Source organism: Vombatus ursinus, unplaced genomic scaffold (genome assembly GCF_900497805.2).
Source record: "Vombatus ursinus unplaced genomic scaffold, bare-nosed wombat genome assembly UNPS02014786.1, whole genome shotgun sequence".
Classification (NCBI taxonomy): Eukaryota; Metazoa; Chordata; class Mammalia; order Diprotodontia; family Vombatidae; genus Vombatus; species Vombatus ursinus.
The window spans coordinates 12,225,528-12,248,902 of record NW_020954564.1 but is presented as its reverse complement, the minus strand read 5'-3'; the positions used below and the strand labels follow the sequence as shown (position 1 = coordinate 12,248,902).

Below are 23,375 nucleotides of genomic sequence, written 5' to 3'. Positions count from 1 at the left end.
CCTCTCCAAATCTGATTTGTAGAAAAACTTATGTATTATATCTTTACACTTTTTCCTTTCAAAGAAATGTCCCTTTAAGGATGTGGCTTACAATGCTACCAATATGGGTAAAAGACAGTCATGACAAGGACCACGTAAGTGCAGGATAAAGTTTTGCTGCTACATTTCAATGGGATTTAAACTCCTATCCTATGACATACTTTGAAAGAAAAAAGCCCTCCAAACTCTCTTTGGTCACAGAAGAAAGGGGGTTGGGAGACAGTGGATAATACTTTTCTATCACGAACATGGGAAAAACCATGGGGCATTCGATCTGGCGATCATCTAGTACAAACACAGTTATGTGCTCTTTAATCAACTACAAAATCATTCCCATAAGTCTCTAGTCCAAGTCCTGAATGTCTTCCCCCAGTAATTCACACCAAGGCACAATCTGTCCCTGGCTCTCCTCACCTGGATTTTACACTCGGCCTCGACCAGCTGTAGTTTGGTTTGTGCTAGTTCCAGCTCCATTTCCCTCAGCTGGTTTTTCAATGTTTCCTTCTCTTCATCAGTATCTTCATCTGAAGCCTCTGTGGCTGAGGTGATGACTTTCACACGCCCTTCCTTGTTGAAGAACTCTCTGCAGCGCTCACAGTCGTCCACCTTATGCTGAAACCAGAGGGCAGACAATCAAGGGCAGTGTCACTGACTGGCCCACGGGAAAGGAGGGATTACTTTTGTCCCCTTTTAAAAAAAGTAGAACTTTTTATTGATATTTTTGTTTCTCACATCACCATAGTTATCCCAAGTATTCCTCCCCCATCCCCATCCCCAAGAGCCATCCCCTATGACAGTATTTTTATAGAGAGAAAAAACAAATCAGCACAACAGATCAATTCATTAAAAAAACCATAAAACACATGCAATGTCTAACACCTGTGGACCTCCCGACTTCACAAAGGGGTGTATTGGGGGTGTCTCTCATCTCTTTTCATTTCAGTCCTGCTGGATCTTTATAATTTTGTTGCATTCACTTTTGGTGCTTTGGTGTGTGGTTGTTATTTCCATTTACATTGTTGTAATTACTGTGTATGCTATTTTCTTGGCTCTGCTTATATGCATCATTTCTTCCAGTATAGTAATGTTCCATTACGCTCACATACTACAATTTGCTTAGCCATGCCCCGACTGTTGGACATCTACTCTGTCTCCCAACTCTTTAAAAATATTTTGGTGTATATGGAGACATCTTATAGATAGTTTCCTTGGGGCATTAAATCCAGTGATGGAGTCTGGTTCAAAGGCCATGGGCATTTTAGTCACATCATTTGCAAAATTCCAAATTGCTTTTCAAAACAATTGTAACATTTGACAGCTCCACCAAAAATATATTTAGAGTACCTCCTTCCACTACCCCTCCAGCACTGACTGACTTGTCATTTTTTGTTATTTTAGGAAGGATTACTTTCATGAAATAGCCACATAGTGTGGGAACCAGGTGACAACTTCTTTAAGTAATGTGACAAATCCTTTCCTAAAAATGCTGCAGAATGCGTTTTGATATAAACTGTAGCAATATATAATATTTCATATAACGAGGCCATTTCTATGTTCTAGGTAACAGCTTCCAAAACACAGCTTTTCTAACATGGCTAGTGATTAAAAAACCTTTTGGCCAAGAAATCCTGTACATAACTAAGATTATGAATTCTTGAAGCAACTGGAGAATGGAGTATTTTTGTCTAGAATCTTGGTGCATCAAAGCTGCAAAGGATAATTGAACACAGATCATAGTATACAGCATTAAAGCAGGAAGAGACCTTGGAACAGAGAATTATGGAGCTGGAAAGTACACTGGGACAGAGAATGTCAGGGCTGGGCTATCCCTGTGCTAAGGATAGTACCTGGCACTTAGTAGGCACTTAATAAAAGTTTATTCTTGACTGCCACCACACAGCTAATTCAGCAGAGTTGCTGAAGAAATATAAAAGCCTAGAATACTAAACTCATGACCAAGAGAACAAGAGGCTGTTCATCTAGAGCCACCAAAAAAAGTGACATAAATAACTGGGGCGGCTAGGGAGTCAGGAGGACCTGAGTTCAAATCTGCCCTTAGACACTTGACATTTACTAGCTGTGTGACCCTGGGCCAGTCACTTAAGCTCATTGCCTAGCCAAAAAAAATAAATAAATAAAAATAACAGAGTTTCCTGCTAAGTTAGTCTTCAAAGGCAAGGCTAACTGAGAAGCCTAGACCTCTTTGAAAGGGACAGCCAAAGAAGGTTCCATGAAAGTGTAAAGTTGGAAAAGTGTAAAAACTACAAGGCAGATAGAGAGTCTAAATGACACTGGATTCAGACATGATCAGCCATGCACTTGGAACCTGAACTAAATTAAAGCCTTGATTTCCTAATCCTGCAGGTGAAGCAGAATAATGAAAACAATAGGCTGCAATGGGAGTTGGCACAGTGCGTTACACAGCTGGCTAGCTGCGGAGCTGGAGGGGTAGGGGGGGTGAAGCTGTTACTAATCTTTGTGGGGAGCGTTTATCTGCAGATCAATACTTTGCTTTGGTACTTAAAAAAAGAATTTTAGGGCTGGAAGGGACTACAAAGCACAGAATCTTGTAGGATCACAGATTTAGAGCTAGAAAGACCTTCAGAGGTAATCTGGTCCAACCCCTTCATTTTACAGATGAGAAAACAGAGAGAGGCCTAGTGACCTAAGATCAAAGAGTGGGAGACCAGAAGAAAGATTGAGTTCAAAAGTCTTGGATCTGCTGTTTGCAAGGAGGTGACCCATTGTCTGCAATATTTTAGAGAATGTTCCTGTTCATGTCTGAGCTGGACCAGAGCCCTGAGGCCCTTATAGCTCAGAGGTTCTGAGTCCTCCTGACCCGAATGGCACCCTTCTTTATGACTGCACAGCCCTGCAGGAAGCAGTCGACCAAGGAAACCCAAATTTATGAAATCTCAAATCAGTACCATGATTTAATAAACTTGTCAATTTTTCCTCTGCAGGGGTCTTCTACTTATGCCTACTTTTGGTATGCAGGTCATTTTAAGTTCTTGAAGGCCCTACAAATTACAATGTGAGCACTAGCAAGCACTCATTAGGCCACACTATTTCTTTGTCAGACAGCTAGATAGCTAGATAGATGGATGCATAGATAGCTAATAGAGATGCATATCTATGTATATAGCATGTATACACATACACACACATAATATGCCCCTTCTATATACACTAGTAACAGGTTCCATTTTTATGAATGAATTTCTAATAATCATGTCTGATATAATATAGCAATGTGACATTTTGAGTTCAATAAAATGATCCTACCTTCTGTGAAATAATCTTTTTTGATTTGTCTTTGAAATCACAGCTAGAAGGGATCTTAAAGGTCCTTTAGTTTAACCCCTTCTTTTCATAAATGACGAAACCAGAGAAGTGACTTCTTTGAGGTCACATAGTGAATTTCTGACAGAGCTGGGAAGTAAACAGTTCCCTGACTGCTAATCCAGTGGAAAAGAAAGTTAAGTCTTTACCTAGTAGGAAAGAACTCAACAGAAAGCATAAAACCTAAGTTCTGGTTCTGGATCTTAACATTTATCAGCTCTGAGACCACGGGCAACTTAGTATTTCTAAGTCTCAGTGTCCTGATCTGTTCGGGGAATTGGACTTAACCAATTCTGATGGGTCCCTCTAGCCACTACCATTCTTAGTCTAAAGTCTTTTCCATCTCTAACAGGGTGTTCTGTGTTTTCACATGCTACGCTCTCAGGTTCATTCCTTTTCTAACGTTTTGTGATTCTGCTCCCCTAGGGCTTTATAACATTGCAACCCCTAATAGTAAAACATTCATGGTCCTGCCCTATGGGAAGTAAGGTTTACACACAATTTTCTCAATATTATTTCCATTCCTCATCACTGGAAAATGTCATTGCCATTCTTTGTCCTGCCTAGTAGTTTATAATGAATAAAGTACTGTAAATAAAGTTCAGAAATTCTTTGCCTTAAATTAAAAGCAAATTGTACCAATACACTAAAGAAAGCCACTTACCCGAATTTTCTCAATTTCTGCTTTATTCACTGACTGTTGCTTTTCCAATCTCTCACTCAACTGGGAACAAATCTAAAGGAACACAAACCATGAAACACTTGAAGCATTACAATCATCTGTGCAAGCTAAGCTTGCGACTCACTCAAAGCTAAACTTGGGCAGTAGAACATTCAGAGATAATTGCAGGGGGGAAGATGACTGCTATTTGGGGGTGTCACGAGGGGGGACAAAAGTGGGAACATTCAGAATGTAAGTTCCCTTAGTTGCATTAACACTACTCTCATGTCCCCTAAAGGCAGGGCCTAGATGATCCATGAAAATATGCTAAACATACAAAGCTGAATGAGGAGGCACAATAAAGGAAAAAAAAACTACTATATATTCATGTAAATGACATCAAGCCAGTCCAGAGGGAAGAGATAGCATCTGCAAGTGACAAAGTTTCAGATTCTAAGAGTCTACCCCTAGACGTGTATCTAACCAGTGTTAACAGAACAGAGATGAGTAAAGAGTTTACAAGCTGAGACAGCATGTGCAAAAAGCACTGGATTTAGAGTCAACAGGCCTGTGTTTGAATCTCAGGTACCAGCACTAACTGGCTGTGTTACCTAGAACAAGTCACTTAACCCCTCTGAGTCTCAGTCTCACCATCTGTAAAATGGAGATAATAGTAAAAATTACCCAACAGGATTGTTGTGAGGAAAGCTTTTTGGAAACCTCAAAGTATTATAGAAATAGGAGTTATTGTTATTATTATTACTTAAGGACTTAACGAGGAGAGGAATAAGTTTCCCCTAGGAAAACATCTGCCAATATTCTCTAGAGGAGAAGGTAGTATCAGTGGACCAGTGGCACATACCTGCTTGTAATCACCAATGATGGAACTGTTTTTTTTAATCTCTGACTCTGCTTTGTCCAGCTCCCGACGGCACATTTCTTTCAGCTGCAGGAAAAAAGTGAAAAGGGAATAAACAAAGTCCTGAAATTGTGCATATAACCACTACCAAGAACTATGTGACCTCTTCTGCAGGACTCTAGAGAGAAAAAAGCCATAGACTTGGAGAAAGATGACATGGAACTGAGTCCAAAGCCCACTATGTCCTAAATGGACAGTCACTTTGCATCCCTGGGCTCTAGTTTCCTCACCTGTAAGGTGGAGATGATGATAATAATTGCATTTATATACTTCCAGGGCTTTGAGGGGAAAGCACTCTAGAAATGTTAAAGCTCTTTACAAATGAGTCATTATTATTAATAATAATGACAGTGATAATACTCCTACTGCCTAAGGTCCGTGGTTATAAAAACTGTCATATACCTTCAAACACTATGGACATGGGTGTTATTATTATCAATTTTTGATATAGCCAACTATCCTGTTCCTTAAGTCAGTAGAGGGGAAAGCAGTTATTAGCTCAAACCATAGTCTGTTGGTCAATAAACATTTATTAAATGCCTACCAAGTACTAGGGATACAGAAAGGGTTTGCAGAAGACAGTCCCTGTCCTTAAGGAACTCACAATCTCTTGGGGTAAACAAATATGTACAAACAAGCTATAGAGGAAAAATAGGAAAAATAAGAAAGAAGGCACTAGAATTAAGAAAGGGTGGGAAAAGTTTCCTTCAGAAGATAGAATTTTATTTTGAACTTGAAGGAAGCCAGCAGATGAAGATGAGGGAGGGGAGCATTCCAGATATGGGGGGAAGTCAGAAATGGAGTGTCTTATTCAAGGAATAGCAAGAAGATGAGTGTCACTGAATCAAAGAATATGTGCTGGAGAGGAAGATATAAGAAGACTGGAAAGGTGGTGGTGGTGGTGGTGATAGGTTTATCCTATCCTTTGAATGCCAAACATAGGATTTTGTATATATGACTGTGGAGGCAATAGGGAGCCACTGAAGTTTGAGTTGGAGGGTGACAGGGTTGGACTTGGGCTTTAGGAAAATCACTGATGGCTAAATGGAGGATGAACTAGAGTGGGGTGAGACCTGCCTCTGGGCTGGGGGTGGGTGGGAAGTAGCATCAGAGAAGAGAAGGAGGTATATTTGAAAGACATTGTAGAGGTAACATTGATAGTGGCAACAGCTTGGATATGAGGTAGTGAGGAATCTAGGATGATACCTGGTTTGCAAGCCACAGAGACTAGGAGGATGGTGTTGCCTTTGACCATAACAGGGAAGTTAAGAGGGGTATAGGGTTTAGGGGGAAAGATAATGAGTTTGGTTTTGGACATGATGAGTTTAAGATGTCTACTGGTGAGACTGGAGGTCAGCAAAGAGGCTGGGAAGAAACAGGTAGGTTTGAGACTGTGGCAGCCGATGAGGTCACCAAGTAAAGTAGTATAGAGGGAGAAGGTGGCCCAGGAGAGATCACCGTGGGACACACTCATGGTAAGAGAGTGGGACCTGGATAAGGATTCAGCAAAGGAGAATGTAGGAGGAGAACCAGAAGAAAGCAGTGTCCAAAAAACCCAAAGAAGAGAGTATCAAGGAGAAGAAGGTGATTAATTGTGACAAAGGACAAAGAAAAGTAAAGGAAAGTGAGGACTGAGAAAAGGATATGGGATTTGACAACTAAGAAATCAGTGGTAACTTTGGAGACAGTGGAATGATAATCTCATTCCTGTGGAATGATGAAGTTAAAAGCCTGATTGTAAGGGGTTAAGAAAAGAGTGACACAAGGTGGAGGAACGTATTGTAGATGGCCTTTCAAGTTTGGTAACTAAGGACATAAGAGATATGGGATGATATTTCGTGGGGATGGAAGGATCAAGTGAGGATTTTTTGAGGATGGTGGAGGTTATGGGCATGTTTGTAGGCGGTAGGGAGAAGCCATTAGAGAAGGAGAGACTGAAAATAAGTGAAAGAGTGGGGATGCCAAAGGGGGCATTCTGTTGGGAGGGGATGGGAAGGGTTGGAATAATACAGAAAATCTGAAACTTTGCTTCAGGTTTTGGGTGCCATCTACAATGGCCCATGGGTTGTCTTTTTCAGCCCTGCTCAGCTGTAAACATCAAGTTCTAAAGGGTAGATAAAATGAGGCTGGTATTTCACCTCTTTCCTCTTCTCTGAATTCTCAGGAGATGTTTATTTATTAATTTGTTATTAATTTGTTTTTATTAATTTGTTATTTATTAATGAAGAAACAGCCAAGAACGAAGATGAGTAGCAAAAGATACTTAACCAGTTAGTTGCACAATTAGTTGCCCATCTGCCTGAGGGTGAACTCTGAAGAGTTTTTCACAGTAAATTAATTTTAACTTGAACATAAAAAGTGGTATACAAGATCAATTTTCCATGAAATGTGTAATCTTAAAAGATGGGAGGGCCATGTAGGAAGAGGTAGGCTGAAGAAGAAGACAACTTGAGTGCTGTTTGTGTACACATGCAATTGTAAGAGCCTTAATGGAAGGCCTCAGTACATCTGGTAGACTGTACCCCTCTCCCCCAATCCCCACTCAGGGGTTACAGGAGGCTTTGAACAAGAATAACATAGGAGAAGGCACATATGGGTTGTTATCTGCACTGCTGGTATCAAAGATTGGCGAGAGAGCAATGGGTCCTCAGCCAGATCAACAAGGATGCCTATGTCTACCTTTCTGTGTACATGTCACAGAATTAGGAATGCCATTGTTGGAACCTTAGACATCACTTAGCCCAAATTTTACAGAAGAAACAGGCCCAGAGGGGTGGGGTGAGACTTGCCTAAGATCAGCCAGAGTCATTCACAGAGCTGGGATCCAAGTTCAGTTCTGAAAACTCCTAGTCTGCTGCTTCATGTCACTTCACATAAGGCTCGAGAGAAGCAAATGCTGGGCTGCAGTAATTTTTTCTTGTCATATGAAAGAATGGACACTGACCTACTATCTCCTTTCCAGTTTTAATTATTAAAGATTATTAGGCTTTAAGCAGTAAATAAACAGAGCCTTTGGAGAGAAACATAATCCAGCTGTCTCAGGTTTTCCCCATGCCAACAGGAAATACAGTGCTTGCCCTCTGTGATTTCCTTTTAGTCCTCAGGTATAGTACGACAGGGTGTTAGAATGCAGACTAACACCTTAGAGGAAGCTTAGAGCTAGATTCTTAACAGTAGACAAGATTCTAAAACAAGGAATGTTTAGAATATAGAATGTCAGAGCTAGAAATGACCTTGTAATCCTATTCATTTCACAGATGAGGAAATTTGAAGCTAAGATTGGAAAAGTAACTTGCTCAAGGTTTAGCTACTAAGTGGGCCAGGCAGGACTTGAACCTTGTCTTTTGTCCTCAGAGCCAGTGTTCTCTCTGCTCTACCCTACACTGCTCCCACATTCCTTTGCTTTCCAGGTGCAGAAAGGCTGGGGTGGGGGAGGGAGTTTGGGGGCCCTGAGACACCAGTCACCTGAGCAGACTCCTCTTCTAGTCGCCTTTTCTCTTCCTCTGCATCAATCAGCTTCTGTTTGGTCATCAGCAGCTCCTTATTCAGGGCATCTGCCTTTTCCTCAGCCTGCAACAGAGACATATTGCACTGGGGGCTGTCAGAGAATATTGGAAAGTTAGAGCTGAAAAATTATCTGATTTAATACTCGATTTAAAGACAGGGAAATAGAAGCCGAGAAAGAAGAAGGAAGTGCCTTTTGCTGAAGGCTGCACAGCTGTTTAGTAGTGAAGCAGGGGTTAGATCCCAGGCTTCCTGCCTCTGTGCAAAAGCAAAGTTGTCTTCACTCTTGCCTAGTGAGAGAACGGCCCCATTCCTCATTATCCAGGAATGACTTCTTGTTCTGCTGATTTCTTCCATCTCATCATGAAAGGATCTGGGACTTTTCAGTTCCCACTCATTTGCTGGGGTGAAAACTTGTATCTTTTTACTTTCTAATAGTCTGCTTGAAAAACAGAAATATGTGGATATTCAAGAGCTGACACAAGAATGAGTACTGAACAAGTTTTATCACATCAGAAAAAATTATCATGAGAAATTAAGCCTAAAAGATATAGGCCTTCACATAAAGGCTGAAAATAACTAAATATGCAAGAGAGAAAGGATCCTTCCTGAACTGAACTACAAACTGTACTTGCAATATTAGAAGGGGACAGAAAATCTGAGTGACAACTGACTGGTGTTTTAATGGACTGGTAGGAGTTCAACAGGCACAGGAGGGGAGGAAGGGCATTCACCTGAGGCAAACACATGGAGATGGGAAAGGGGGGTGGGGGTGTGTGTGTGTGTGTGTGTGTATTTTTAGAGGTGGGACAGAAAGTAGTTCTGTCTGGCTTAAACATAAACATTGCATATTTGGCAATAATAATATAGGAAAGATAGGATTGTTGCCAAATTGCGGAGGGCTTTGAATGAGAGGCAAAGGAGTTTGAACTTTATTTCAATGTCAATAGTAAGCCACTAAAAATTTTTGAGCAGAGGAAAGATATGGTCAGCTCTTTCTCTACATAATGAAGACTGGTCTAATAACAAATGGAGGGTTCATTTGGGTGAGAAGAAACAAACAGAAAGACCTATTAGTTGGCTACTGCAAAAATCTAGCTGTGGTGAAAGAGAAGGTGTCAGATGCAAGTTATATTTTGGAGACACAAACGGGACTGGTGAGTGAGAGGTAAGAAGCACAGGGAAATCATCACAGGATACAAGCTGTAATTGAAAACGAAATGAAGAGAACCTGAAATCAAGGAAACATCAGCCAGAAGGAAAAAGGTTTTGTTCTCTTTTGCACTATAGACCCAATACTTTTCCTTCCTCACGTAAGAAATACTGAAAGCTGCCTGCCTAATTTCTCCACGAAATATCTGTAATAACCTGGACCACTGAAACCCACCTTCCTTTCTAGTGTTTAGAAAACTTGCTTAGATAAAAGCTTAGTTGAATATGAGGAGAAACCATATAGAAATAATCATGACCTTTGGGAACACAAAGCCTGGCAGCAGTGAGCATTATAAAATAACATCTAGACTCCTCTCTGGTACTGAGCACTTCCAAAGTCAGACACCCACAGCATCCCACTGATGTCAAAGTGCTGATGAGGGAGCGCTATCCTAGTAACCTTGTTGGAAGGGAATGCTTTCTCTTTCAGTGGCATGGCCACAAGTCCCTTTTCTAAATATCAGAGTCATATCTTGGTGAGTATATTCAGAGGATGCAAAAAAACAAAAAAGGATGCTTACTAAAAAGAGAACTTCAACTGATGACTGCCTTGAGAAAACCAAACACACAGCAAAACCTTCAGATCAATGAGAATCATTTCCCCCATCCCAGTAACATAAATCAGTTCTTCGCTCAGAGAGACAAGCATACATTGTTGGGCCTGTACCAAAAAATGATGACAGCTCCCCAGGATCAATTTATACGCTGCACAGATGCAGACTCATTACTGTCCCAAGGCTTTTAAGGATATTCAAGGAAAAAGCCCAACAGCAACAGATCAAATTTTTATAGTACTTTAGGGTTTACAAATACTTTCTTTACATTGATCCTGTCATATTAGGTCCCTTTTACAAAGAGGAAACTTGAGGTTCACATAGCCTAAGTGACCTGCCTACCAGAGTGACAGATATGAACCTGGGATGTGAATCTGCATCTTTCTACTATATCCACAGTACCTTTCCTCCTCAGAAACCACTGAGAAAGAAATAACAAATGAGATGGAAGATAATTTTGCTAATGGGGGAAAATTCCAGAAATCTGTAATATTGGCTAATCAGTTTTCTGTCTTTTGGAAGTAAGGGAGTAGGGAGGAAAAGAGAGGAGACAGAAGCACTGACTGACATGAGCACCAAGAAAACTCTATCATCTTGTAAGAGAACCCATCTAGTTTCCAATTGGTTCTGAGACCCCACTGACTTTGAATTATGGTTAAGAAAGTGAGAGGAGCTCAGTTTCCCCTCTATGAGGGGGGAGGATGAATGAATGCATTTTTGGGGACAGAGGTTGCTGTCCCTTTAGCTCTGCTTTACACTTCAGTAAGAATCAGTGTTGAGAGATTTCCTCCAGCTTTTCAGCGCTCCTCATCTGAAGCAGCAGCAGAAGAGCAACGGGACATGGTACTGACATGAGGAAAGGCACAAGGTTTAGGCAGATGCCCCTCTTTCTGACTTACTATGATGTCTTTGAGTCAGAGAGGAATGAGCATGCTGCTAGAGTATTTTGGATATTTTAGGGATAATTTTTATTTCTCATTCAGTTTTGCATAAAAATCAGCTAGCACCAACTTTGCACACATGACCTTTGACTGATGACTCTCTTTAACTCTGGTATTACAAACCAGTCAATTAACTTTCTGAGCCTTTGTTTCCTCATGTTTAAAGTGGGTATAACGTTCCTTATGACTATGACTGACTGGTGAGGATCTGGTGTAGGCAGGTACTCCCTCAAATGCTGTAGAATGCAACCTATCCTGTGTGTTTTGTAAACCAAAAGCCTTATGATGTAAGTGAGATGTTATTGTTATACACTGATGAGGTCACAGATGTAGTGGAATATTGTTAACCAAACTCTGTGAGTGGGATGCTAGTTTAGTTTAGTTTTGTTTTTTTTTGGTGATGGTTCATTGCTTTGATTTTTTCCTTCTTTATAGCAATGAAAGGAAAAGTTTGAAAGTCATTGTTTAAGAGTAATATTGCCCTCTTGGAATCAGTATAAAAACCTGAAGCATAAAAACACTTCTTTGGCACAGAAGTCAAGAACAAAAACCTCAATCCACTTTTAAGCTGGTGGGATGGTAATGTTACCATTAGACTGTCAATTTCTGGCCAACACACAATGGCTCAAGCTAACATCCAGCTGGAACCAAATGAAAACTGTTTATATCTAAGAGGCAAAGCCCACTCACTCTGGGAACAAGAAAGAACACCTTAGTTTTATCTGCCCATGGAACATTCTTCACCACCCTGAATGTTGATAATAATTAGAGATACACATAAACTGCTTTGGGATGTACATTGTGGGATATAGTGGGTAAAGCCCTGGTCTTGGAGTCAGAGGTCACTGTCACTACTCTTACTATCTGCATGATCCTGGGAAAATCACTTCACATATCTGAACCTCAATTTCCTCATGCAAGTGTGGGGACCCTGGGGCCTCAAGGCCACACGTGGCCCTAAAGCTCCTCAAGTGTGGCCCTTTGACTGAATCCAAACTTCACAGAACAAATCCCCTTAATAAAAGGAATACTAATGAAGAATCAAAAAGGGAAAAGTGCTTTGTAAACCTGGATAAGTCTAAGTCCTCTCCATATTTACAAATGAGGACATAGGCTCAGGGAGTTCAGGGCCTCTCTCCTGAGGCTCTGCAGTCTGCTCCTTGGCCTCCCTAACCACACACTACTCAACACTCTGCTGACCTGCTAATCCTCACACCACTCACTAGGCAAGGCAGGAGTCCAGGAAACGTTTCTCCTTCTTGGGGTACAGGGGTCAGAATCATCATATTGGGAATTAGCCCAATCAGCTACAACCTCAAATTAGAGGGTAGTATCCTGACATATGAAGCAAGATCCTGGGGCCGGGTGACACTGAAAATCCCACCACTCAAAGTACTGAGGAAAATTCAGCCCTGGCAACACAATTTCTCTCCCCTGGCTCCATGCAGATGTTGCTTCAAACCGAGGGCCTCCGACTAGTGGTATAAGGAACACACATGGGTTTCCCCAGGCCTCTGTCCTCGAAGTTCCAGGTTGCTAAGGATCCACTCTGAGTATAAAAGTAATTCTGGAAACATGATTCTACAGCTATATCTACCATCATAACAGCTGCTATTTCCAGAGGAGCTGTTGCTATATGCGGACCACCATAGTGCCAGAAGTACCACCACTGGAAGACGTTCCAAAAACAGGGGAAGAGGAAAGGTAAAGTCCACATCTTGCCAACAGAAACGACTGGAGCACATTTCAAACTGGCAGGGCACTTGGCAGCAGTTCAACTAGAAATCCTTAATTTAATCAGCACATAGCAGGCAGGATAAATAGTGGACTAAGTATTTTTCATCCCTAGGAGCCACCAGTGTGGAAGGAATTCAGGAGACAATTGTGATGAATAATTCAAACCCAGAGTCCCCTCCAGTGCTGATCTGAGTTCCTGAAGGTTACCAAGGCAATACCTGCTTTGGGAGGACCCTGCAGGGTATAAAGGCTTGGAGTGGATTTGGAATAGACAGTGTGTCTATCACCCAAGAACCAGCACAGATAAATGGTGGTTTGAGAGAGAAGAATGGCCACCAGGTGATGATTTTTTCCATATTAACTCATGAAGTTCATGTAACTAAGGTGTGGAGGCGTCATGATGTACAGCAGTAGAAGAAGCACTTAGGCCAATGAAGTAATGGGTCCTTTTAAGTACCGACAAATTTTATTGATAATAAAACATGGAACCAAAAAACGATATATGAAAGAGTCAGAGAACAGGCAGCTAGGTTAGGTAAGTAGAACTGTATGCAAAGCAGGGGAAGAGGTGAATTTAAGTTCCAAAGGGATGTATCCTGGGAACAAAGACGTAATATTTTCAAATTGGGCTAGGAGCAGGAATTTGAATGCTCCTAGATAAGTAGAAAAATCATTATAGTCATTTAAGGATTTAGACATGTTAAAAAACAAATAGAAATCAAATGTACTAAGCCTTTTAATATATGCTAATTCCATGTAAGTTCGGTAAGACTTACATTATCCAGGTCCTTACGCAATGCAATCTTGCTGGTTACTAGCTCGTGAGCCAGGTCATCATTTTCTTGCTCCAACCTCATGTTAGCTTCTTGGAGGCGCCTGTTTTCCCGCTAGGAGGTGAAGAGATATGAACACACAAATGGCAGAAAGGAAAAGTTTCTCACAACTTGGGAAATACAATAAAACATTTTGTAAACAAAAACTCAATTGGGGGGGTCCTATCAGAAACCTGCCTTATCCTAGAATGATTCCTAAGAATAAGAACCACTTCCCTTTTCCAATTTTCTACTTCCAGAAAGAAATATTTAATTAAGTCAAGTGACCGTGGTCAAGTAGCTATTTATTATTACTGAACTATGATAGGAAGGTCAGTGGATTCCAAGACTCAGGGCTGTTAGCTGCTTTCTTTGTTTTGCTAAATGGATTCTTGAAAGCTTAATCTGAAAACTAAACCTAGAAACAGTGAACTCTGGAAACAATGCTAGTCGTGACTTGAAAGACAAAACAGTCACAATTTTATAAAATGAAATACACAAGGCATGGCAACTGGCCCGGATTTTACACCGAATTCCTCAGGATGATACCTCAAATCGTTCAATGGGGTCTTCCTGCTGGGCCTGCTGCTCCCTCATGGCATGATATTCTTTTTCATACTTTTTTAACTTCTTCTGGCTAATCTATGAGAGATCAAAGAACAAATGTACAGACATATCAGAAAATAACATATGCACACAGTTCTTGCAAAAAGAAGATATGGAAATTTTCATGAAGTACAAGTTCAATTCAAGTTCACAATTAGACATGGCAGCCAAAAATGCTACCATCATCTTAAGCTATATCTATTGAAGTGTAGCATCCAGAACAAAGGAAATGCGAGTCCTGCTCTCCTTTGTCCTGTTCAAATTACATCTGGAATATTATGTTCAATTCTTCTAGGTGCTTTATCTTGGCAAGGGCACTGACAAACTCTAGTAGGTCCGGAGGAAGGTAACTAGGATGGTAAGACATTTGTAGTCTCTGGCGTAAGAAAATCTGTTGAAAGAAGTGGGGATGCTTGCCCTGGACTCAGTCAACATGTCAATAAATATTTATTAATATTTACTGTAGGCCAGGACTGGAGGAGGAAATGGCAAACGACTCCAGTATCTTTGCCAAGAAAACCTCATGGACAGTGTGGTCCATGGGGTCATGAAGAGTCAGACACGACCGAACAACTGAACAACAGCAATGTGGGCCAGGCACTTCACCAACGCTGGAGATACAAAGGCATTCTAAGGAGGGAAACAACATGCTGCATATGTACAAGATATATACAGGGTAAACTGGATGTAGTCTTCACGGGAAGGCACTAGCATGGGAAGGGAGCCTAGAAAAAGCTTCTTGTAGAAGAGGGGTTTTTAGCAGGGACTGAAGGGACGTGGACGTGTGGAGGGAGAGAATACTGGGCAGGAGGCACAGCCAGTGAAAAGACACAGAGCTAGAAAATGGAGTATATTGTGCAAAGAACAGCAAGGAGTCCAGCATCACTGCATCACACAATGTGGTGGGGGTTAGAGGGGTAAGGTGTAAAAAGACTGGAAAAGTAGGAAAGGAACAGGTTATGGAGAACTTTCAAAGCCAAACAGGATTTTAAATATGTGCTCCTGGAAGTAATAAGGAGTCACTGGCATTTACTGAATGGGGGAGAAGTGGGGATGGTAGCAGGAAGAGCGGCTAACATGGTCAGACATGACCTTTAGCAGGTTCACTTGGGCAGCCGAATGGAGGATGGACTGGAATGGGGAGAGACTTGAAGCAGGGAGCTCGATCAGAAGGCTACTGCAATAGGCTAGATGTGAGGCAATAAGAAAACTTAGGAGAAAGTGTGATGACTGTTTTCAAGTAACTGAAGGGCTGTCACTTGCTTGGTTTGGCCCCAGAGGGCAGAACTAGGAGCAATGGGTGAAAAGTTTTAGAGGGCAAATTTTAGATCATCATAGAACTTCCTAACAATAAGAGTTTTCTCAAAGTGGAAGGGATGCCTCAGGAGGTTCTGAAATATTGACTCAAGGTCTTCAAGTGGGGGCTGGATGACCACTTGTTAGATATGCCAGAGAGTATATTTATGTCCAGGTATGATCTAGACTAGCAGATCTCCAAATTCCTTTCCAATTCGAGATTGTATGATATTCAGGTACAAATGGAAGATGAATGTTGTTGCTTAGGAATCCTATTATAAAAATGATTATTGTCGTTGGTTTTTTTTTGGGGGGGGGACCAGACATTAGGATGATTATATATGCAAGAGTCTGAATGTTCTGACCTACTAAGTGTAATTATATGTGGAGTTTCCACTTTCATTTTAAAAGGGGTTGATTTACTTGATAAGATTTCTTTCCTGATACTTTTGCTGTAACTATAATAACTTCAGTCAACACCATAAGACATATATAACCTCTGGTTATGCCCCTTCCATTTTGAATCCTATCCCTTTTTGTGTTATGGGAGTTCCTGTTTTCATATATCTCCTCCCTTCTCCCTTCTCTACTACCTTTACCCTCTCCACTGGCTTCTTCCCTTGTGCTGTCAAAGACATATCATTGTCTCTTAGCTTTAAGTAAACAGAAAAATTTCAACATAACTCTTTTTTTTTCTGTTTTGCTTCTTCCAAATAGGCAGCATGATATCTAGGTAAGGTACTGGATTTGTAGTCATGGGGTCTGGGTTTAAATCCTTGTTACCTGTGTGACTTTGGACGAGTCATTTAAGCTATCTTTTCTTCTAACTCTGAAATCTATGATTCTCTAATCCATGGCCTATATGCATTCCCTTTAATTCTTTATTAACTTTAACAGAAATAAATTCAGACTGGGGTTGGTTTTGGGGGAAAGATAATGAATTCTGTTTTGGACATGTTAGGTTTGAGATAGCTATGGGACATCCCGTCTGCAATGTCCAACACTGGTGAAGTGATATTAGAGTCATTTGCATAGAGAAGGCAATTAAACCCATGGAAGCTGGTGGAATCACCAAACCAAAGTTCAGAGAAGAGAGCCTTAGGAACACCCAGTTAGGGAAAGGCATGCTGGGGGTGAAACAATCATTGATTACCTCAATTCAAAATGCTACTACCTTTTTAAAAATTTCTATGTTAATTACATATCATAACATTTAGCACTTGATTTACTGTCATAAATCATTCCATGATTCATGTCTATTCAATCTTTTCTCCACCCAGTGGATATTTGATTTAGACATAGCAAGGTATGGTGTAATAGAATGAACTTCTGACTTGGAGCTGATAGTCTATTGGGCTGGAGTCCCTGCTCTGCTAAGAACTATTCTTGTCACTTTTATCATTAGGAGCCTCAATTTTCTTATCTGTTAAATGGAGATAATACCTGGATTATCTATCTCACATGGCTATCATAGGAAAATTGCTTTGTCAATGGTAAAATGCTACAGAAATGTGAAATATTGCCACAGGGTGGTAACGGTCTACATGCTTCTCTCACCCAGTTTTGCTGCTACTATCTAGACCTGCCTCAATCAGGACTTCTATTAATGGAGTCTTGGATTCTGCCCAAGCAGTGTCAGCCAAAAAAAAGAACATTGCTTTGGTTCTAGGCTGTAGGAAGACACCCATTAAACACTTCTGGGGAGGCCACAAAGCTTAAGGCATAGGTCAGCTTTAAACCCTGATCTACTGTGGCTCAGTATTTATTGAATTTCTAAGTGACACTCAGAGAAAGCACCTACATAAAACACTTTGGTAAATGGATAAACAATCCTAACAGATCAATATGGAGGAATGGAAAATAAATGCAAACAAATTAGAACTGTGGCCACAACACAATTCTTGCTGTAACCTGCTATTAGTCTTGAAAGAGAATGGCATGTAGGGGGAAAACCAGGGATGAGGCTCCCCCTAGTGAGAAGCATGCAGCAATGAATTCACCATATCCAACATGACCTAGCTTCCTTAGCTTCCAGATCTAAAACTGAAGAATTACAAAATCTCAGAACTGCATGGTATTTCAGACTTTGTCTATTTCAAACTGTACCTGTGACTTCCTGTAACATGCCAGACAAGTATATGGCCTCTCCTTGAAGACCTCTAATGATGGGAAACTCACTACCTAAGAAAGGTACTTGTTCTACTTTTTGATTGATATCTTTGATTATTAGAGTTTTAGATAACATGAGCCAAAACTGGTAACTTCTACCACTGGTCCTAGTTCTGTGTCCTAATACCTCAGAACCCATGAAACAGAACTACTGTTTAAGACCCATCTAACTTGTCAGTGAGAACTTCCCATTTTCAATACTCAGACACACAAGATGGGTCCCTATAATCTGCCAAAGGTTACCCAACTTTTCTCATGATATTTCCTAATTATAAATCCAAAGAGACTACTAACAAAAACAGTCACTAAAAAAAGGCATTTTTCAAGAGAATTACACCTTTCCTTTCCTCCCATTATTTTCTCTTCGAAAAGAAATTACGGAGACTGTAAGGTGATTTGTCAAGCTCCTCTACATTAAAGCTAAGACCACACTTGTTTCACTGGCCAGTAGACCTTAAGACTCTAAGTCAGTCCTGGGTGGTCTGCAGATCAGACCTGGAAACAGTTATAGTACTTTACCATGACAGTATGATCCCAGTGAAAGGGAGAGTCAAAATGAATATCTGGATAAGAGGGTCAGATATAAATAGCAAATTATAATAATTCATTTTTCATTTTTCCTGATTAAATAACCTTTTGGATTTCAGAAATCAGATTCCTAAAACAGGCTTCCTGCTGACAGTCACTTGTGAGACTGACCTCAAATGGAGAACATTCTGGGAAAGGATACCATGGGGTTCAATTTTGCCTTGTGAATGAATAAGGATGTAAGACAGTCCAAAGATGTTACTCATAATAGTGAAACACATTAGGCAGTTTGGTAGGGTAATGGACAGAGCACTGAACTTGGAGTCAGAAAGACCTACGTTCATATCCAGCATCAAGTACTTATTAGCTATGTGACCGTCAGCAAACGATTCAGCCTGTTTGCCTCAGTTTTCTCTTCTGTAAAACAAAGATAACAATACTTGCCTCCTAGGGTTTTTGTGAGGCCAAAATGAGATATTATTTACAAAGGGCTTTGTAAACCTTGAAGTGTTATATAAATGCTATTATTACTGTTATTCTTTCTCCTTTCTCTCTCCTGCCCCCTCATTTCCATCTGATCCTAGAAGGTAGGTGGCCTACTATTTTTTTTAAAATTTGTTAATTAATTAATTCAGTTTTAGTTTTCAACATTCACTTCCACAAGATTTTGAGTTTCAAATTTTCTCCCCATCTCGTCCCTCCCCCCACCCCAAGATGGCATGCATTCTGAATACACCTTCTCCTAATCTGCCCTCCCTGCTATCTCTCCCCAACCCTTCTCTTATCCCCTTCCCCTTCAATTTTCCTGTAGGGGAGGATAGATTTCTATACCCCATTTCCTGTATATCTTATTTTCCAGTTGCATGTGAAAACAATTTTTTTTTAAATTTCTGTTTTTAAAACTTTGGGTTTCAAATTTTCTCCCTTCCTCCTTACCCACCCACCTTCACTGAGAAGGCAAGCAACTCAATACTGGTTATACATGTGTAATCACGCAAAACACTTCCATAGTAGTCATGTTGTGAAAAACTAAGTACATTTCCCTTCATTCTATCCCGCCCCCCATTTATTCTATTCTCTCTTTTGACCCTGTCCCTCCTTAGAAGCGTTTGCTTCTGATTACCCCCTCCTCCAATCTGCCCTCCCCTCTATCATCCTCCTGCTCTCTTGTCCCCTTCCCCCCCCCATTTTCTTGTAGGAGAAGATAGATTTCCATACCCAACTGAGTGTGTATGTTATTTTCTCCTTAAGCCAAATCTGATGAGAATAAGATTCACTCATTCCCTCTCACCTTTCCCTGTTTCCCCTCCACTGTAAAAGCCTTTTGTCTGTTCTATGTGAGATAATTACCCCATTCTACCTCTCCCTTTCTCCTTCTCTCCATATAATCCTCTCTCACCCCTTAATTTTATTCTCCAGATATCATTCCTTCATTTTCAACTCACCCATTGCCTGCTATTTATCTATCTACATACATATAGTTTTTCCCCTCCCCCTACCCTAATACTGACAAAGTACTCATGAGTTACAAATACCATCTTTCCATGCAGAATGTAAACAGTTCAACCTTAATAAGTCTCTTATGATTTCTCTTTCCTGTTTACCTCTTCATGTTTCTCTTGAGTCTTGTATCTGAAAGTCAAATTTTCTATTCAGCTCTGGTCTTTTCATCAAGAATCTTGAAAGTCCTCTATTTCACTGAATGTCCATTTTTCCCCCTGAAGAATTATGCTCAGTTTTGTGGGGTAGGTGATTCTTGGGTGTAATCCTATCTCCTTTGTCTTCTGGAATATTATATTCCAAGTCTTAATGTAGAAGCTGCTAAATCTTGTTATCCTGATTGTGTTTCCACAATACTTGAATTGTTTCTTTCTGGCTGCTTACAATATTTTCTCCTTGACCTGGGAACTCTGGAATTTGGCTACAATATTCCTAGGAGTTTTACTTTGGGGATCTCTTTCAGGAGGTGATCAGAGGATTCTTTCAATTTCTATTTTACCCTCTGTTTCAGTTTTCCATGATAATTCCTTGAAAGATGATGTCTAGACTCTTTTTTTGATCATAGCTTTTAGACAGGCCAAAAATTTTTAAATTCTCTCTCCTGGATCTATTTTCCAGGTCAGTTGTTTTTCCAATGAGATATTTCACATTGTTTTCTATTTTTTCATTCTTTTGGATTTGTTTTACAGTGTCTTGATTTCTCATAAAGTCACTAGCTTCCAATTGCTCCATTCTAATTTTTAAGGAAGTATTTTCTTGAGTAAGTTTTTGGACTTCCTTTTCCATTTGGCCAATTTTGCTTTTTAAGGCATTCTTTTCCTCATTGGCTTTTTGGACCTCTTTTGCCATTTGGGTTAGGCTATTTTTTAAGGTGTTATTTTCTTCAGTATTTTTTTGGGTCTCCTTTAGTAAGCTGTTGACTTGTTTTTCATGATTTTCTTGCATCACTCTCAGTTTTTCCTCTACTTCTCTTACATGCTTCTCAAAATCCTTTTTAAGCTCTTCCATGGCCTGGGACTGATTCATATTTTTCTTGGAGGCTTTGGATGTAGGAGCTTTGCCTTCTTCTGGTTGTGTGTTTTGATCTTCTTTGTCACCAAAGTAAGATTCTATGGTCTGACTCTTTTTGTGCTGCTTGCTCATGATCCCAGCCAATTACTTGTGTTATAAAAACTCTTTGTTAAGGTAGGAGTCTGTTTCCAGTGTAGAGAGTACTGTCCCAAGCTTCAGGGGTTTTGTGCAGCTGTTTTCAGAGATACTTCTAGGGAGCTGTAAATTTTCAGTTCTTCCAAGATGCTATGATCAAGGACGAAATGTTTACTCCTTTCCTGGCCTGTGCTCTGGTCTATGAGTGACCACAAGTACTCTTTTCTGTCCTGGAACTGTGAGGAAGATTTCTTCTCCACTGCCATTACAAGCTGCACCACACCAACGCTCTTCCTTGCCCAAGGACCACCACCTAGAACTGTGACCCAGATCCAAGCACGGGCAAAGCAAGAGAATCCTGCACCAGCAAAGAGATCCTTGCAATCCCCCTCTGATCAGCCACTCAATTCCCCCTTAGTCAGTGGGCCCAAAACTCTGGAGGCAGCCGCCGCCCTGGGGCCACACTTTGGTACTGGGGCTGGGACCACACCGCTTCTCTCTCACCGCAGACACAGACTTTTCCAACTGATCTTCTAAGTTGTCTTTGGCATTCATGGGTTGAAAAGTCTGGAAACCGCCACAGCTGCCCGTGATTCAGTCCTCTGAGGCCTGTTCCAGGTTTGCTGAGGCCTGCACACCCATGCCGAACTATGTTCCTCTCCCAGCCTTTCTGATCAACCAGTCAGGTTGTCTTGGGCTGGAAATTTGTTTCACTCTGTCTTTTTGTGGGTTCTGCTGCTTTAGAATTTGTTTAGAACCATTTTTTACAGGTATTTGGAGGGGTTTGGGGGACAGGTCAAGCACATCACTGCTTTTACTGTGCCTTCTTAGCTCCACCCCTCTAGGTGGCCTACTATTAACATGACATAATAACCAAAAAAGCAAATATGATTTTGGACTGCACTTATAAATTCATTTGGATGCATGGGGCAGGTAGGTGACACAGTAGAGACTGTGTCAGGACTAGAGTCAGGAAGACTCATCCTCCTGAGTTCAAATCTGGCCTCAGACACTTACTAGCTGTGTGACCCTGTGCAAGTCACTTCACCCTGTTTGTCTCAGTTCCTCATCTGTAAAATAAATTGCAGAAGGAAATGGCAAACCACTCCAGTATCTTTGCCAAGAAAATCTCAAATAGGGTCACGAAGAGTCAGACATGATTGAAATGAAACAACAACAACAGTAAAAGCATACTATGTAGAACAATAGAGGTGAGGAGTAATAATGACCACTGTCCTAGTCAGAATACATCTGGAGTATTATATGCAGATTAAGAACTACATTTTCAGATGGACAATGTCAAGCTAGAGTACATCTGGAAGAGGGCAAGTGGTTTGGTGAGAGGATTGGATTTAGGGGACAACAAAGGACAAGCTAATAATATAGCTAATATTTACACAGCACTTTGGTGTTTAGAAAGTGATTTATATACATTACCTTATTTAAATCTAATCAAAAAAGATAATGTGAGACAGATATTAAAAGTATCATCTCCATTTTGCAGATGAAACTGGGGCTCAGAGATGTTAAATGTTTTGCTCTTGGTCACAAAGATAATAAATACCAGAAGTTGAATTTGAAAAACTGGGTTTCTCCTGACTTGAGGGCTTTTCCTACTATACTACACTGTGTCCCTGGAAGGATTTTTAAACTTGGAAGGGAGCTTAGAGATCAACTACCAATGCCTTCATTTTAAAGATGAGTAAACTGAGGTCTGGAGAAGTGAAGTGAAGTGTACAAGGACACCTAGGTAAAGAAGTGGCAGTCCTGACAGTCAGAGTGGGAGGACTGTCAGACTGAAGGAGAAGGGCAGAAACAGTGAGCACCACACAGAGTTGTTCCTAAGGGAAAAGGGCTTCCTCAAGAGACAGGCTAGATTACCTGCCCACTTGCTGGAGAGGTAAGATGAGCTGTGTTCTAAGGCTCATAAGGATCAATGGATTTTGGAATGCTTTCATGTATCTGGCTGACTTCCTCCTTCCTTAGAAGCTCATCTCCTTCCCTCCTCTGCACTCCCTTATGCAGTTGTGATGTTTTGTAATGCATTTGTTGTGTCCTTGTCTTCCTGATTCCCACAGAACTCATTACTGAAGTTTTTTTAAGGGCTATAATCATGTCTAATTTCTATCTGCAGTCAACCTACTGCTCTGCATGGAGCAGGTGTTAAGTGACCATCTGTGCAAGGAAGACTGATTCCTTCTGTCAAAAGGGGAAACACTGATATCACACACACACACACAGACACACACACACACAGACACCCACACACCCACACACACACTTCCTCCCTTATACATGATTAAATTTGACACCTGGCTTTTTTTTTGCTCAAAATTACATATGCATAAAAAGAAAAAGATTTCTTATGACAGGAGAGGATTTGTAGCTTAGAGCAAATGAATGACATAC

At 40.7% G+C, this 23,375-nt stretch overlaps 1 protein-coding gene across 4 annotated transcripts in view; it reads right to left on the bottom strand.

Annotated features, from left to right (window-relative positions):
• The window catches only part of LOC114047174 (rab GTPase-activating protein 1), a 218,109-nt gene that overhangs the window by 1,497 nt on the left and 193,237 nt on the right, over positions 1-23,375 (bottom strand). For all 4 annotated transcript variants that reach the window (XM_027867964.1, XM_027867966.1, XM_027867965.1 and 1 more), the window contains 6 exons: positions 14,271-14,363; positions 13,686-13,796; positions 8,427-8,531; positions 4,905-4,988; positions 4,046-4,117; positions 454-651 (listed from right to left, as the gene is read on the bottom strand). In XM_027867964.1, coding sequence (XP_027723765.1) covers positions 454-651; positions 4,046-4,117; positions 4,905-4,988; positions 8,427-8,531; positions 13,686-13,796; positions 14,271-14,363 — 663 coding nt within the window. The remainder of the gene's footprint in view (positions 1-453; positions 652-4,045; positions 4,118-4,904; positions 4,989-8,426; positions 8,532-13,685; positions 13,797-14,270; positions 14,364-23,375) is intronic.